At 40.7% G+C, this 17500-nt stretch overlaps 1 protein-coding gene across 1 annotated transcript in view; it reads left to right on the top strand.

The window, feature by feature from the left end:
- Positions 1–14420, top strand: part of LOC123509857 (probable family 17 glucosidase SCW11) — a 149648-nt gene extending 135228 nt beyond the window's left edge. The window contains exon 8 of the mRNA XM_045264440.1: positions 13568–14420. Coding sequence (XP_045120375.1) covers positions 13568–13689 — 122 coding nt within the window. The 3' untranslated portion in view covers positions 13690–14420. The remainder of the gene's footprint in view (positions 1–13567) is intronic.
- Positions 14421–17500: the final 3080 nt, after the last annotated feature.

Raw genomic sequence — 17500 nt, 5'->3', positions numbered from 1 at the left:
CACACAGTTCTCAATAACACAATACTGAGTTGCCGACGTTTACCTTCCTATTATACGAGGAGGAAGAGGAATACAAAGGAATACAAAGGAAGACAAACAGCAACAGACCCTTAGGTCTTTTCTAGGCTGTTTGTGGAGACTATCTACTAACTACCAGTGGTAGAGACAGGACAGCAAAGCAGAAGGCTCCTCCCCACCCATCCCTCCAGCTGAGGCTGGCAGGAAAAAAAAGCGAAACCATGTGATATTAAAAAATCACATGGAATTTTAGTAGAGAGTGAAAAGGAAATGTGTAATCTACGTCTGACTACTTGTGTTTGACTATCCACAGCCCTTCACGGATCGAGAGTAAAAGTAGTGACCGTTCACTCCGGGCTATCTGTGTCATGTATGGAGGGTGAGAGTAATTCAAACTAACGGGCAATTTAAACCACGATCAGAGGCCCGGGAGATAAAAGAAAAAGCGCAAGTTATTCGGAAATGAATAGCGACAACCGGGGATTAGATTCAAAGTATTTATCGAGGCGAACTTTGAATGTTTCGATAGTACCTGAGTTGACAACATTTGATGGCAGACCATTCCATATATTAACTATGCGATTAAAGAAAAAGTGTTTGGCTTCATTTGTTACAAAGCGCTTACCAACAATTTTAAAACCATTGCTTCTGGTGACATTTGACTGGTCGACTGATACGTATTTTTGAATATTCATATTTGCAAACCCATTAAAAATTTTGAAAAGCATGATAAGGTCGCCTCTTACTCTCCGTTTCTCAAGAGAAAATAAATTTAATTCCTTTAGGCGTTCCTCGTAGGATTTGTTCCGCAGCCTTGGGATCATTTTTGTTAATCTGCGTTGTATTTTTTCTAATTTTTCGATATCTTTTTTGTAATACGGTGACCAAAACTGAACATTGTATTCGAGATGTGGACGGACGAGTGAGTTATATAATGTTAATATTATTTTCTCGGACTTGAAAGTGAAAGATCGTCCAATGAAACCAACTAATTTATTCGCAGTTTTGACGACTTCAGTACAGTGTTTGCTAGGCTTGAGGTCTGCTGAAACAATGACACCAAGATCTTTTTCTTTGTCCACACTTGTCATTGGGGTATTATTCATCTTGTATGTCGCCTGAGGAGGAGGAAGAGGAGGAGGAGGAGGAGGAGGAGGAGGAGGAGGAGGAGGAGGAGGAGGAGGAGGAGGAGGAGGAGGAGGAGGAGAAGGAGAAGGAGAAGGAGGAGGAGGAGGAGAGGAAGTGGAAGAGGAAGAGGAAGAGGAAGACGACACACTGAACCAAACTAAACTCTACTTTATAATCAAATGTTAACAAGATAAACAATAGCGTCAGGAAATCTACAGGGAAAACAGTGCAATGGATATGTTAAAGTGCAAGTAAAGGTTTTCTCTACATTTTACTAGCCAATGGGACGGTTTTTCTACATAAATTTTTGATGATCATGGACAGTACACTTAACCTTACCTAACCTCCTGCATAAAAAAAACACAAGATTACACAAACTCTTCACTCTTGGTCTGTATCTCGTAACTATTTCCTTGCATTTAACCCTTCCACCGTCACCTCTCACATCGCCCATTCGTCCCAAGCCCCACTGAATCATTCCTCGTCCTCCTCCAGTCACTTGTACACATCACACTGTCTAGACACTGGGAAATCTGTACTTTTTACCTATTTTTTTTCCAGTGAGTGTTTGGGGACGTCTAGCTTGGTGTCCTGGGTGTTGGAAAGATCATGTTTGTAGCAGTGAAGGAGTTAATGGACCTAATAGACTTCAGTGGAATTTCTTGTGTTTAATTCGTGTTTAGAGTGTATTTTTGGATATTCTGGTGTACGTCGAGACTTGTGCGTCATCAGTAAGAGGAACAAACCTAATAACACGAGTATTTCTCTTCGTTGCCTTTTGAGAACGGATAGAAAAAAAAAGTATTGTTGAGGTTTTGTGAATGTGTGTTTATGAATCTAGTTTAGAGAGAATTGTGTGTCATGAATTTAAGTAAACGAGACAACCAGAGTAATCCTCTTTGTTGGCTCTGAGAACTGAAAGAACAAAGTATTATTGAGGTTTACTGAGTGTTTATTGAGTGTGTTAATGACTCTTGATAATTAAGAGAACTTTTTATTATCAACATTAAATAAGAAAAGGACAACCCGAGTAATCCTCTTCGTCGCCTTTGAGAATTGATAGAAGGTATTATTGATGTTTACTGAGTGTTTATTGTGTGTGTTCATGACAAGTGACAGTTAAAAGAATATCTAACATCAACATAAATCTAAACAAAAGACAACGCGAGTAATCCTTTCTGTTGCCTTTGAGAACGGCTCGAACAAAGTATTATTGAAGCTTACACATTATTTACTAAGTGTATTTATTAAGAATATATGACTCGTGATACGTAAAAGAATGTCTATTATCAATATAAGAACAGAAAAGACAACCAATTTAATCCCCTTTATTGCCTTTGAAAACAGTTTTATCCCCTCAGGACCATGACGCGTTTCCATATTCATTCTACTTAACATTAGGTGGTTTTAAACAGCTTTAGAAACTTATATGGAGAGTTAAAATAGTGAAGACTGGCCATTAATCTTCGGACCTCAATAGACCTTTCCTAATGTCAATAAAATGGTCTAATCGTACGCAAATCTCAAGGCAAAAAAATATGTCCCAGTATTGAAGGGATTAAAGGGAGAACAAGACGCGGTTGGGAATTATTTTTTCAAGAGTCACTTCCAAATAATCGCAGTGACGGTGCAACAATTCTGTCACCAGTACGGGAAAAAAAAACACTGTGCAGGTGAGAAGAGCCTTATCAATTTCACAGAAGCGTTTATTTTTAGCAGTACTGATAACGCAACACGGATTCAGCATTACCAGTGTGACAAGGCATGAAAAGGGACTGAGAATAAAGAGAGAGAGAGAGAGAGAGAGAGAGAGAGAGAGAGAGAGAGAGAGAGAGAGAGAGAGAGAGAGAGAGAGAGAGAGAGAGAGAGAGAGAGAGAGAGAGAGAGAGAGAGAGAGAGAGAGACCAAATAACCTCAGTCGTACATATTCATTTATCTACTCTTTCATCTATACACCCTCCGTGCTTCACTCCACCAGGCCGCCGTATCTACCGCCTCGCCATTGTTACTTCCTGACGGGGGACTCGGGCGTAGAGAACATGTCACCTGTGAATTGTTACTCTTACTACTGCTGTTACTGTCATTAGCTCCACCCTTGACTGAGAAAGGGGGACGAAAAGAGGGTGAGAAGAAGAGGAATATAAAGAGTAGTAATGGTAGTAGTTGCAATAGAAGAAGAAGAGGAAATAGAGGAGTAGGAGGAGGTGGTGGTGGTGCTAGTCGTATAAATGTGAAGTGGAAGATGAGGTAAAAGTGGAAATCCTACCCCTCCTTCCCTCCACACGTCCCCTTACCCCAGTTCCATATTTACTTTGCACTGCTCCCAATGGAAATTTAAAGATGAGGAGCAGTGTGTGTGGAGGTTATGTTCAGTGCAGGGGACGGTGGAGGGGGAAGGTGGAGGGGAAGGTGGATGGGAAAGGTGGAGGGTGGAAGGGGAAAGAGGAGTGAAGGTTACGGAAGTGAAAGTGTATATAAGGAAAACCAGCGGATAAGTGTGAATGGAGGAAAAATAAGAAGATAAGGAGGAAAGAAGGAGGGAAAAGAGAATATTGGATGGAGGAGAAGGAAAGAAAGAAGGAATAGAAGGAAGAAAAGAAGGAATAGAAGGAAGAAAAGAAAGAAGGAAAGAAGGAAAAACGACATATATGAATGAATGCAACAAAAATAAGGAGATAGAAGAGAATAGATCAACATGTACATAGTTAAAAGTTAGGAAAGGAAAAGGAAAAAAAAAATAGAAAAGGAAGAAGGTAACTAAAAATAAAGTAAAGTTCGATTCAGAGAGAGAGAGAGAGAGAGAGAGAGAGAGAGAGAGAGAGAGAGAGAGAGAGAGAGAGAGAGAGAGAGAGAAGAGAGAAACAGGTTGCGCCAAATACGGCAAACACGTAACGATCATGGGCTATATATAACAAACACACACACACACACACACACACACACACACACACACACACACACACACATAGAGGGAAACACACTCCAGCCTTCTCCAGCATCAATAACTAATTCACAGGTAACATCCAAGGCGGCTTACGAGGAGGAGGAGGAGGAGGAGAGGAAGAGGAAGAGGAAGAGGAAGAGGAAGAGGAAGAGGAAGAGGAAGAGGAGGAGGAGGAGGAGGAGGAGGAGAAGACTAGGAGGAAAAAGAATAAGAAAAAGAAGAGGAGGAGGATTAGGAGGAGGAGGAAGATGAGGAGGAGGAGGAGGAGGAGGAGGAGGAGGAGGAGGAGGAGGAGGAAGAGAAGGAGAAGGAGGAAAGAAGAAGAAGAAGAAGAAGAAGAAGAAGAAGAAGAAGAAGAAGAAGAAGAAGAAGAAGAAGAAGAAGAAGAAGAAGAAAAGAAGAAGAAGAGAAGGAAGAAGAGACGAGGAGGAGGAGGAGGAGGAGGAGGAGGAGGAGGAGGAGGAGAAGGAGGAAGAAGAGGAGGAGGAGGAAACAGAAGGAGCAGGAGGAGGAGGAAGAGAAAGAGGAAGAGGAAGAGGAGGAGAAGAAGCGGAGGAAGAGAAGGAGGAGGAAGAGGAGGAGGAGGAGGAGGAGGAGGAGGAGGAGGAGGAGAGGAGGAGGAGGAGGAGGAGAAGAAGAAGAAGAAGAAGAAGAAGAAGAAGAAGAAGAAGAAGAAGAAGAAGAAGAAGAAGAAGAAGAAGAAGAAGAAGAAGAAGAAGAAGAAGAAGAAGAAGAAGAAGAAGAAGGAAGAGGAGGAATAGAAGGAAGAGGAGGAGGAGGAGGAGGAGGAGGAGGAGGAGGAGGAGGAGGAGGAGGAGGAGAAGAAGCAAGAAGAGGAGGAGGAGGAACAGGAGGAGGAGGAGGAGGAGGAGGAGAGAAAGAGGAAGAGGAAGAGGAGGAGAAGAAGAGGAGGAGGAGAAGGAGGAGGAAGAGGAGGAGGAGGAAGAGGAGGAGGATGAGGAGGAGGAGGAGGAGGAGGAGGAGGTGGAGGAAGAAGATAGCTGCATTAATGTAATAATTTTCCCTTGGTGAAAAGACTTTCTTCCCTCGCAATCCTCTTTTCTCTTCCTCATCTGCTCCTCTTTCTCATCTTCCACCACCACCTCCTCCTCCTCCTCCTCCTCTTCTTGATATTTCCTCTCTCTAAGACAAATTATTTTCTTTCTTTTAATTATTATTGTATTTTCAATGGTCTCTTTTTTTTCTTCAACATTATATACTCTCTCTCTCTCTCTCTCTCTCTCTCTCTCTCTCTCTCTCTCATGCTTATTATCTCCCTTTGTTCGCTGTCTCACATTTCTGCTTCACATCAGGCTATTTCGAGGCTTCATACTGGCTTCTGAAACACGTAAGAGGCTTCATTCTCTCTCGTATTAGCACTGAGAGAGAGAGAGAGAGAGAGAGAGAGAGAGAGAGAGAGAGAGACACGTAGTGACTAGATTACAGTAAGCCTCCTCCTGCCTTCCTCATTCTTCACGCTCCTGTCCCTCTCTCTCTCTCTCTCTCTCTCTCTCTCTCTCTCTCTCTCTCTCTCTCTCTCTCTCTCTCTCTCTCTCTCTTCGTCTTCATTTTGTCTCATTTACTACCATTCCTTACTTATTTGCTTTAGGTGTAATTGTCTCTCTCTCTCTCTCTCTCTCTCTCTCTCTCTCTCTCTCTCTCTCTCTCTCTCACCCTCTCACCCTCTCATCTCCCAGAGTCTCCACTAATCTCCACACAAGACGCTCTCACCACCTACCACCACATTGTCTCTTATCTCCCTCTCATCTCCCTTATCCTCCACAAGTCCGGCTCATCTCCACTATATCCCTTTCCCAGCCTAGTTCTCCTCCCCTTCTTCCTCCTTCTTCGCCTCCTCCTCCTCCTCCTCCTCCTCCTCTCTATTAGGGTGATGACCTCCTTGACTAATATTCTTCAGTTTCATTAATATTTGTAATTCCCCTCCTCCTCCTCCTCCTCCTCCTCCTTCTCTTCCTCTCTTTCCTCTTCCTCCTCTTTCTTCCTCTTCCTCTTCCTATATCTTTTACTTCCGCCTTCTTCTCCTTCTCGTAACTCTCTCTCTCCTCTCTTTCAATCCTCCTTCACCTCTCCTCCATCTTCCTCCACCTTCCTCCTTCCTCTCAATTTCCGAGAAGATAAAGAGAGGTGGATGAAGAGAAAGAAGAAAAGGAGGGAGAGAAGAAAGTAGGAGGAGGAGGAGGAGGAGGAGGAGGAGGATGGCAAAGAGAAAAAGAAATTAAGTGTGACTGAAATGGAGAAAATCAGAAGAAGAAGAAGAAGAAGAAGAAGAAGAAGAAGAAGAAAAGAAAGAAATGGTGCACTGATTAGGGGGTAAACAGAGATCAAATAAAATACTCTCTCTCTCTCTCTCTCTCTCTCTCTCTCTCTCTCTCTCTCTCTCTCTAACAACACCTGTTTCTCTATTCTTCCTCCCACCACCACCATCACCACCACCACCACCAACAACAGCACTATCTACTCCTCTTCCTCCTCCCCTTCTTCCTCCTCCTCCTCCTCCTCCTCCTCCTCCTCCTCCTCCTCCTCCTCTTCGTCAGACAAGCAGGTAATCAATATTGGAAGCACCACAAGACAGAATACTTCACGATGCAAAGGTGGTGATGATAATGTTAATGGTGTTGTGGTGGTGGTGGGTGGTGGTGGTGGTGGTGGTGGTGGTGGTGTGGTGGTGGGTCTCTATTCCTTCTTTCTTTGTTTTCTTTATTTCTTTACTTTATTTCCATTTCATTCATTTTCTTTTTCCTCTCCTTTTCTTTTGGTATGAATGTTGATGGTCTGTCTCTATTTCTTATTTCTTTCTTTCTCTCCTTCTTTTCTTGCTTTTTATCTATTTCCATTTCATTTATTTTCTTTTCTCTTTTATTTTCCTGTTCTTTTTTCTTTCGTCTTTTCTTATTTGTTGTGTTTTGTTATTAATTGTTCTTTTCGTTGACCTTCGTTCTTTCATTTTCATTTCTTTCATCTTTTCTTTTCTTTTCTATATTTACTTCATTCTTCACTTTTCTTTCCTCCTTTCTTTCTCTTTTCGTCCTTATTTTTCTTTGCCTCTCCCCTTCTCACCGCTTTTCCTCTACTTTTCCTTGGTTTTCCTCCTTCTGTACATTTTCTTCCTTTTCCATTTCTTTCCTTTGTAATTTTCTTCCCTTCTTCTTTTCTCTCCTAACATGATTTTTCTTCTTTTTTCTTTTCTTTTTTACTTTTCTTTCCCTTCCTTATTTCTTTCCATTTTATTGAATTTTTCTCTTATTTTCTTTCTTTTCCTTGCATTTCTCTTCCTAACCTAACCCTTTCCTTCACCAGAATGTAAAAGGACTAATGCTCTCTCTCTCTCTCTCTCTCTCTCTCTCTCTCTCTCTCTCTCTCTCTCTCTCTCTCTCTCTCTCTCTCATTTAGTTATGTGTTACTTTCCCAGCATTTCTTTTCCTTTGTTGCGGAAAATTAATTTGTTCTTTTGTGTCTAAAGAGGAAGAGGAGAAAGAGAAAGAGGAAGAGGAGGAGGAAAAGAAAGAGAACGAGGAGGAGGACGAGGAAGAGGAGGAAGATGAAAAAGGACTAAAGGGAAGAGGAAGAGGAGTAGGAGGAGGAGGAACTAATAATAAATTTAATTAAATATCTAACAAAGAACACGACGAAAAATGAGAGAGAGAGAGAGAGAGAGAGAGAGAGAGAGAGAGAGAGAGAGAGAGAGAGAGAGAGAGAGAGAGAGAGAGAGAGAGAGAGAGAGAGAGAGAGAGAGAGAGAGAGAGAGAGAGAGTCATAACTAACGTAGAACAAGAATAACTGAAGACTAAAAACGCTACATGAAGGAAGAGAAGGAAGAAGAGCGAAGGAAGAGGAGGAGGAGTAAGAGGAGGAGGAGGAGGAGGAGGAGGAGAGTAGTGACCCCTTATAACTTGACCCAGAATGACCTAACTCCACCTTCGCCTGTATATTAAGGCAGAACCAATCCAGGGCTGAACGACCCAATTTGGCTATCCTCTCTCTCTCTCTCTCTCTCTCTCTCTCTCTCTCTAACCCAGATTGTCCCTTATTCACTCTCATAGCCTTCATCTTCCTCTTCCTCTTCTTCTTCCTCTTCCTCTTTCTCCTCCTCCTCCTCCTCCTCCTCTTCTTCCAGCCAACTCTTACTGAAGGTAGAGGTTGGTGGGGAGAAGCCTTCATCTCTGCTATCCTGTTTCTTTCACTGTATTGTTTTTGGTGTAGTTTCTTAAGAATAGCCCTTTTCTACAGGTATGATGCTACTATTTTCTTATTTCTGTTCATTTGTGGTCTCTCTCTCTCTCTCTCTCTCTCTCTCTCTCTCTCTCTCTCTCTGCTATCTTCCCTCCACTTTCTCGTTTCTCTCCTTCTCTATTTTCACTCTCTCTCTCCCTCCCTCCCTCACTCCCTCTCCCTCCCTCCATCTCTCCCTCCTCCCTTCCTTCCTTCCTTTATTCATGCACCTTTCACTCCCTCCCTTTCTCTTCCTTCCTTCCTTTTCTCCCTCATGCATCTTTCCTTCATCTCTTCCTCTCTCTATCTGCTTTATCCATATTTCCTGTCTTTCCTTCTTTATATTTCTCATATTTCTCTTCCTCTTTATATTATTCCCCTTCCTCTCCTACATTCCTTTTCCCTTCCTCTCAACATATTTGCATACCTATCCCTTCTTTCATCTCTCTCTCTCTCTCTCTCTCTCTCTCTCTCTCTCTCTCTCCTTCCTTCCTTCCTTCTTTCCTTCCTTTATTCATTCATTCATTCTTCTTCCTTCTCTACCCATCAAATCCTCCTTTCCTTCTTCCCTGTTTCCCTTTCTTCATTCCCTGCTTTCATCCACTCCTCTTCCCACTAATTAATAATATATTCATTAATTTCCTTCTTTTCTTTTTCTCTTTTCCTTCTTCGTATTTACTTGCCTCTCTCCTTTCCCTCTTTTATTCATCTTATTTCCTTATCTCTTTTCTTACCTATTCTCTCTCTCTCTCTCTCTCTCTCCTGCCTCCCTTCCCACCATTACCTTGCCAATACAAGTGATTGACTCGCAAACCCGTTACTTCCGAAAAGGTAGGATCCTGAGGGTGGCAAGGGGGTACTGAAGTGTGTGTGTGTGTGTGTGTGTGTGTGTGTGTGTGTGTGTGTGTGTGTGTGTGTGTGTGTGTGTGTGTGTGGAAGGGTGAAGGAAAAAAAAGTTAAAGGATAAAGAGAAATAGAGAAATAGATAATAGCGAGAGATAAAACCGGAAAAAAAAGGTAAATTAAAAGATACTAATACACACAATATAACAGTAAATACCTAGACATGCCATTCACACATACAGACAGACACACGGATAGCCATACACACAGATAAACAAACAGACAAACATACACAGACATGCACAAACATACACAGCCCTCAAAATAGACAAAGGAGAGATAACGAGAAAGACTCAAGAACAGACAGAGGGAGTGACAAACAAAGCGACAGATAGAGACACAACACAGACTGAATGCATGACTGACTGAGACTGACTGTATAAATGAACAGTTAAAGCAGAAAGAGAGAGAGAGAGAGAGAGAGAGAGAGAGAGAGAGAGAGAGAGAGAGAGAGAGAGAGAGAGAGAGAGAGAGAGAGAGAGAGAGAGAGAGAGAGAGAGAGAGAGAGAGAGAGAGAGAGAGAGAGAGAGAGAGAGTATACAAATAGTGTGTAAGTGACTAAGAGCTTCCTAATGAGACATGAGAGAGAAGCGAGTGAGTGAGAGAATTAAAAAAAAAAGAAAAAGAAAATTAAAAAAGTAGGAAAAGGAAGACAGGAAGAAGAGACAAGGAAACTGAGATTGAGATAGAGAGAGAGAGAGAGAGAGAGAGAGAGAGAGAGAGAGAGAGAGAGAGAGAGAGAGAGAGAGAGAGAGAGAGAGAGAGAGAGAGAGAGAGAGAGAGAGAGAGAGAGAGAGAGAGAGAGAGAGAGAGAGAGAGATGAATGAAGTGGCAGACGAAAGCATGACAGTATATAAAAGAGAAAAAAAAAAAGAAAATGAATAAAAAATGACGGTAAGAGATGAAGGGGAGAGGAATTGGAGTACGCGTGAGAGGGCAAAGGTGAGGGGAAGAGAGAGGAGAGGAGAGGGGAAATAGAGAGAGACGAAAGAAAGATGATGTAAAGGGAAGTGGAATGTAAAAAAAGGGAGTGAGGGCAGAGAAGAAATATAATTGACAAGAACAAGTGACATGCAAGGGGAAAGGAGAGAGAGAGAGAGAGAGAGAGAGAGAGAGAGAGAGAGAGAGAGAGAGAGAGAGAGAGAGAGAGAGAGAGAGAGAGAGAGAGAGAGAGAGAGAGAGAGAGAGAGAGAGAGAGAGAGAGAGAGAGAGAGAGAGAGAGAGAGAGAGAGAGAGAGAGAGAGAGAGAGAGAGAGTCAGTCTAACCAGAGATATGAAGGAGTATATGAAGAAAAGAAAGCTGAAAAAAAGAAAAGAAAAAAAACAAAGTAAAAAATAGAAAAAAGGAAAAAAGTGAATAGGAAGGAATAAAAAGAAGAAAAAGGAGAGAATATTCAAGGAAGGAGAGAGAAAGAGGAGAAATAAAAGAGGAGGAAGAGAACGTTGATATAATGAGGAATAAAGAAGAATGACAGAATAAGTGCAACACTGAAACACTCAGAATTACCAAAGAGGGGAAAGGAAGGGGAGATGAAGGGACAATGAGGGGAAAGTGACGGAAGACTGAAAGGAAAATTGGGAGCAGCGAGAAATTAAAGAAGAAAATAAAGGTGAACTGAAAACAATGCGAGAAATGGAAGAAAAATGAAAATAAAAAAAAGGAAATAAGAAAAATAGTGAAGAAAAGCACGTAGGAGAAATTGAATGAGCAAGAAAATTAAGAAAAATGAGGTGAAAAAAAAATGCAAAAAAGTGGAAGAGAAATGAAAATAAAAAGAAGAAAATAAGATTAAAAAAATAACACGTAGGAAAAATTGGGATGAACGAGAAAATGAAAAAAAAATACAGATGAAATAAAAAAAAATGCAAAGTTGGGAGAGAAATGAAGACAGAAAGAGAAGAAAATAAAGAAAATAATGAAGGAAACTAGGGCATAAAAATAACCAGAAATCTAAAAGGAGGAGAAATATGAATTGGAGAGGGAAAAATGAGAGAGAGAGAGAGAGAGAGAGAGAGAGAGAGAGAGAGAGAGAGAGAGAGAGAGAGAGAGAGAGGGATGGGCAAATTTAGAGGGGGGAAATATTCAAATTGATTTCCTTGATGGCTTTGGCGTTCATTACAATACTGATCGCAAGAGAGATCGTAAAGTGCAGCCAAGGGGAAATTAGTGATATGAAAGTCAGAATACGCCACCTCTCTCTCTCTCTCTCTCTCTCTCTCTCTCTCTCATTACCATTTTTATCACTTGATTACTGACAAATAAATGATGTGTTCTCATTTTTCCGTTTTTAGATTCCCCAAAAATAAATTAATTATATATCTCTCTCTCTCTCTCTCTCTCTCTATATATATATATATATATATATATATATATATATATATATATATATATATATATATATATATATATATATATATATATATATATATATATATATATATATATATATATATATATATATATATACATACACACACTCACTCTCTCTCTCTCTCTCTCTCTCTCTCTCTCTCTCTCTCTCTCAATCCGTAAAGGCTTACACTAAACTCTATTATATAACAATATTGAATTTTGACACATTTTTGATATTATTAAAAGCATACAGAGAGAGAGAGAGAGAGAGAGAGAGAGAGAGAGAGAGAGAGAAAGAGAGAGAGAATACTGCAGTGTGAGCATAAATCGTTCAGTTACAAAATGCTCAGTAACCAATATTCGTTTTTGACTTAATTTTATTCTCAAAAGAGCAATTTTTTTTTGCGCCTATTGTTTGCTTTCGTGTTCAACCTCTCTCTCTCTCTCTCTCTCTCTCTCTCTCTCTCTTTGTTTCCAATCAGCAAATATAAGTTTTCCCGCATCCTATTTTCCCAACAGCCTTCTATTTGTTTTATTGTATTCAAACTTACATATTCGTGAAAATCTAAAAAAAATTGCCTATATTTTCCTCCTTTCATTTCCTCTTTTGCTACAATTTCACCTTGTTTTCCTTTTTCTTTCCTTTTTATTGAGTTTGTATTGGTGAAGTGTGATTCATTGATTTACTTTTCTTTCCCTTACTTTTTTCTTTACTTTTTTTCCCTTTTTCTTTTTTTTTCATTGCTTTATTTTTTCGTCAACTTATAATTTTGTACATCTTTTTTGTGGTCATTTTTTTTATTTCCATTCTTTTCTATCTTCTTCTTCTTCTTCTTCTTCTTCTTCTTCTTCTTCTTCTTCGTCTTCTTCTTCTTCGTCCTTTTCTTCTTCTTTTGTTGTTGAAGTTGTTTTTTTATTGTCTTTCTCCATTTATAGTCCTAATTCTTCTTCTTCTTCTTGTCTGATTTCTTTTTCTTCCTCTTTCTCTCCTCCTCCTCCTCCTCCTCCTCCTCCTCCTCCTCTTCCTCCAGAATAGATAATAAGGAACAAAAGTCTTTCACTGTTGATGCACTCCTTGTATTTCTGTTTTCCTCCTACTCCTCTTCCTCCTCCTCTTCTTCTTCTTCCTCCTCCTCCTCCTCCTCCTCCTCCAGTCAAGCAAATCACAACAGTCTCTTGGGTGTCTGATTTGGACAGCCTGTTTGACCCCCTTTCTCCTCCCTCCTTCCCTCCTTTCCTCCCTCTCTCCTTCCCTCCCTCCTACGCTCAATCCGATAGAAATTTGCATACACTCTCGTCTCCAAAACAGACACACACACATACGAACACACACACACACACACACACACACACACACACACACACACACACACACACACACACACACACACACACACACACACACACACACACACACACACACACACACACACACACACACACACACACACACACACACACATTTACATACCTTTTATCACGTCAACTTGTTCAATGTGATATTGCAAACACCTGGAAAAAGTGGAATTGTTTTTTTAGTGTTAAATATAAATCATCCTTTTAGTTTTATTTCTTATTACTATTATCTTTTTTATTATTGTTATTATTGTTATTATTATTGTTACTATCATTTTTAGTATCATTAGTGTTGTTGATTTTGTTGTTGTTGTTGTTGTTTTTGTTGTTGTTGTTGTTGTTATCTATCACCAGAAGTAGTAGCAGCAGTAGCAGTAGTAGTAGTAGTAGTAGTAATAGTAGTTGTAGTGATAGTATTAGTATTAGAATTAATAGCAGTAGCAGTAGCAGTAGCAGCAGTAGCAGTAGCTGTAGTAGTAGTAGTAGTAGTAGTAGTAGTACAGCAGCGGTAATGACAAGTTAAACCTTTATGTAACATTAATAATTCACAAAAGTTTAATTATATCTTATAATCAACACTCCCTTTCTCCCTCCCCTCTCCTCTCCTCCCCTCTCCTTCCCCTCTCTCCCACTAGGTGACGAAGAGACGGCTGCAATGCAACACCTGAGTGGGTCGCCGCGCCCCTCTCCGCTCTCGTGCTGGCTTCTCCCCGTCCTCGCAGCCATGACGTCACTCCTGCAGCTGATGACGTCCTGAATCACGATGAGGCAGCCAGCCACGGGGAGACACTTAGCTAATAATGATACTGATGATAAGGATAATAGGAGATAAGAGATACATATGTGGACTGTGTAGATTTCCCCTCAACCTTTTCTCTTTTATCGTGAGGAGAGAGAGAGAGAGAGAGAGAGAGAGAGAGAGAGAGAGAGAGAGAGAGAGAGAGAGAGAGAGAGAGAGAGAGAGAGAGAGAGAGAGAGAGAGAGAGAGAGAGAGAGAGAGAGAGAGAGAGAGAGAGAGAGAGAGATAATATGATTTCTCTTAAGTAAAAGAATGGTTTACCTCTTTTTCCTTTCATGCACACGCAGAGAGAGAGAGAGAGAGAGAGAGAGAGAGAGAGAGAGAGAGAGAGAGAGAGAGAGAGAGAGAGAGAGAGAGAGAGAGAGAGAGAGAGAGAGAGAGAGAGTGGACAGGGCGGGTTATTGCCAGAATATGGATAATACCTTGTCCTGAAATGGCTATTGGTCCTGTAACCCTGTGGCCCTGGAGGAGGAGGAGGAGGAGGAGGAGGAGGAGAGGAGGAGGAGGCAAGGGCTTTGGACTGGGGTCACTCTGGTAGCCTGAAGGTTCCCTGAAGGCGCTGCAGCAGGCAACTTTAATATAAATGTCCTCTTGCGCGCCTGCAGAAGGAAGAGGAAGAGGAGGAGGAGGAGGAGGAGGAGGAGGAGGAGGAGGAGGAGGAGGAGGAGGAGGAGGAGGAGGAGGAGGATTGGGTGTGGTAGCCAACGTTGAAAAGTACATGGAAAGAAGTTTAGAAGGTTCAAAGGAAGGGAAAAGAAGATTAGGATTAGGATTAGGAGGATTAGGAGGAGGAGGAGGAGGAGGAGGAGGAGGAGGAGGAGGAGGAGGAGGAGGAGTAGCAAGAAGAAGAAGAGGAAGGGAAGAAGGGAAAAAAAGAAAGAAGTGGAGGTCAAGGCAGAAGGACAAACAGGAATTTGAGTCCTCAAAAATAGATAAAATGAGAGAGAGAGAGAGAGAGAGAGAGAGAGAGAGAGAGAGAGAGAGAGAGAGAGAGAGAGAGAGAGAGAGAGAGAGAGAGAGAGAGGAAGAAAGTACACATAAAAGATGGACTGATAGCTAAATGGAAATATAAAAAAAATAAATAGAACGAAGATTAAATATAAAGTTTGAAAAAAAATTATGAAAGACTAACAGGAAATATGAACAACATTGTGAAAGTTAGGAAAGGAAAAAAGGAAAAGAAGGAAAGGACAAGCAAATATATAGAAGAGGAAAACAAACATGAGGGAAAATATTGAAAATTATAATACGAAACAGCAAAAGAAAAGAAAAGAAAAAGAGAAATAAGGAAGGGAAAAAAGGGGAAATATTTCAAGTAAACGTACCGGAAAATGGAAAAAAAAAAAACATGAAGGGGAAAGAAAAGAAATTATGAAAGAATGCAAGATGGAATGACCTTACGACTCTCTCTCTCTCTCTCTCTCTCTCTCTCTCTCTCTCTCTCTCTCTCTCTCTCTACTATAAGCTACGCGGGTACTTGAACTGAAATCTGCTTAAGCTGAGAGACATTGAGGCTAGAATTACGTGTACGTGTGTGTGTGTGTGTGTGTGTGTGTGTGTGTGTGTGTGTGTGTGTGTGTGTGTGTGTGTGTGTGTGTGTGTGTGTGTGTGTGTGATTCACCTCGGTCGTCTGCTGGTTACCCAGCCAGTCTGAGCGAGCTCAGACCTCATAGACCGATCTTCGGGTAGGACTGAGACCACAACACACTCCACACACCGGGAAAGCGAGGCCACAACCACTCGAGTTACATCCCGTACCTATTTGCTGCTAGGTGAACAGGGGCCACACATTAAGAGACTTGCCCATTTGCATCGCCGCTTACCGGGATTCAAATCTGGCACTCTCGATTGTGAGTCAAGCGTGCTAACCACTACACTACGCGGTGTGTGTAGGTGTATTTCCGTTTTGTACTGGAATGCGTTTTCTCTCTCTCTCTCTCTCTCTCTCTCTCTCTCTCTCTCTAGTGTGAACTTAAGTTATGAGAATGTGCGTGTGGGAAATTAGCCGTATTGGTTCCACACACACACACACACACACACACACACACACACACACACACACACACACACACACACACACACACGTGTTTATTAAAGACGTGTAGCACATATAACAAAGCCTTCGATCATTATTATTATTATCATCATCATTATTATTACTATTGCCGTTGTTGTTATTACTATCATTATTATTATTACTATTATTATTATTGTTATTGTTATCATTATTATTATTAGTATTAGTATTGATCGTAAACCGCAACTAAACTTTGAGCATCCATTGAAAAAAAAATAAGAAGAAAGAAAAAAGATTAAAAAAAAAACATAGCAAGTCACACACAACACAAAAATTCATACAGAAAATAAACACCCCCACAAAAAAATAACACAAAAAATAAAATACACACAGGAAAATAATGGCAACGCAAAATAATGGAAAGGTAAAAGTTAAACAAAGGAAAAAAAATAACAATACGGAAGAAAAGAAACAAAAATAAACCACCAGACAAAGGAACAAAAGAAAAAAAAAGGAAAAAAGATAGAAAAAAAGAGAATAAAAAAAATCTCATAATTGCGCAGGTAAAGAAAGGAAGAAAAATACAAGTTAGTGGTGCGCATTTAGGTGATCAGCCATTATGTGCTGCGCAATTGCCGGATGAAAGAAGTGAGGTGAGATGAGGTGAGAGAGAGAGAGAGAGAGACCGACAGACAGACAGACAGACAGACCGAAAGACAGACAGACAGACCGATAGACACACAGACACATACAGAGAGACAGACAGACAGAAGACAGAAAAGTAGGAAAGGATAATGAGAAGATAAAGGAGGAGCAAATAAGTGGAAGATAAAGAGATGGTGAGAGCAAACGAGATAATAGAAGAGATAATAGAGATAATGTTGTGGGAAGTAGAGGACAGGGAAATTAAATGAAGGAAAAAGAGCTGTACCTTAGTGGTCTCTCTCTCTCTCTCTCTCTCTCTCTCTCTCTCTCTCTCTCTCTGCAGGAAAGTTAAAATTGAGCAGCCATTGTTTACTTTTTACCGTGTGTGTGTGTGTTTGTGTGTGTGTGTGTGTGTGTGTGTGTGTGTGTGTGTGTGTGTGTGTGTGTGTGTGTTTCTCTCTCCATGTCTGTATTTCAATGTATACATCATGAACGTAAATGTAATAATTTGTACATAAGGTCTATTTCTTACTTGCAAAACTGTGTATATATATATAAGTGTATATAAACAGCGCACACACACACACACACACACACACACACACACACACACACACACACACACACACACACACACACACACACACACACACACACACACACACACACACAAACACAAACACAAACACACAAACACACACACACACACACATTTACGTTTTCGATTCTGTTACTCGTGTGTGTGTGTGTGTGTGTGTGTGTGTGTGTGTGTGTGTGTGTGTGTGTGTGTGTGTGTGTGATATTGATGGCAAAATTAAAAGAAGAGGAAATGGCCGTTAATTAGGTGCAGGTAAAATAACGATGCTTAATTAAGAGGGAGAAACGTTGCTGTTGACGTAGAAAACATTGGATAATTATCATATGTCGAGCAAAGGTGAGAAATATATACACAGGGTAATAAAAAGGAAGGAAGTGAAGGAAGGATGGAAGGAAGGAGAATAAAAGAAAGTAAATGAAAAAAGTAATATTAATAATGTATGTAGATGAATACTGATTAATTAGATAGCTGGGAAAATGTTGGATGAAATTATAGAAATGATGAATGAA

This window comes from Portunus trituberculatus, chromosome 27 (genome assembly GCF_017591435.1).
Source record: "Portunus trituberculatus isolate SZX2019 chromosome 27, ASM1759143v1, whole genome shotgun sequence".
NCBI classification, from domain to species: domain Eukaryota; kingdom Metazoa; phylum Arthropoda; class Malacostraca; order Decapoda; family Portunidae; genus Portunus; species Portunus trituberculatus.
This window is presented reverse-complemented; position numbering and strand designations above follow the sequence as displayed.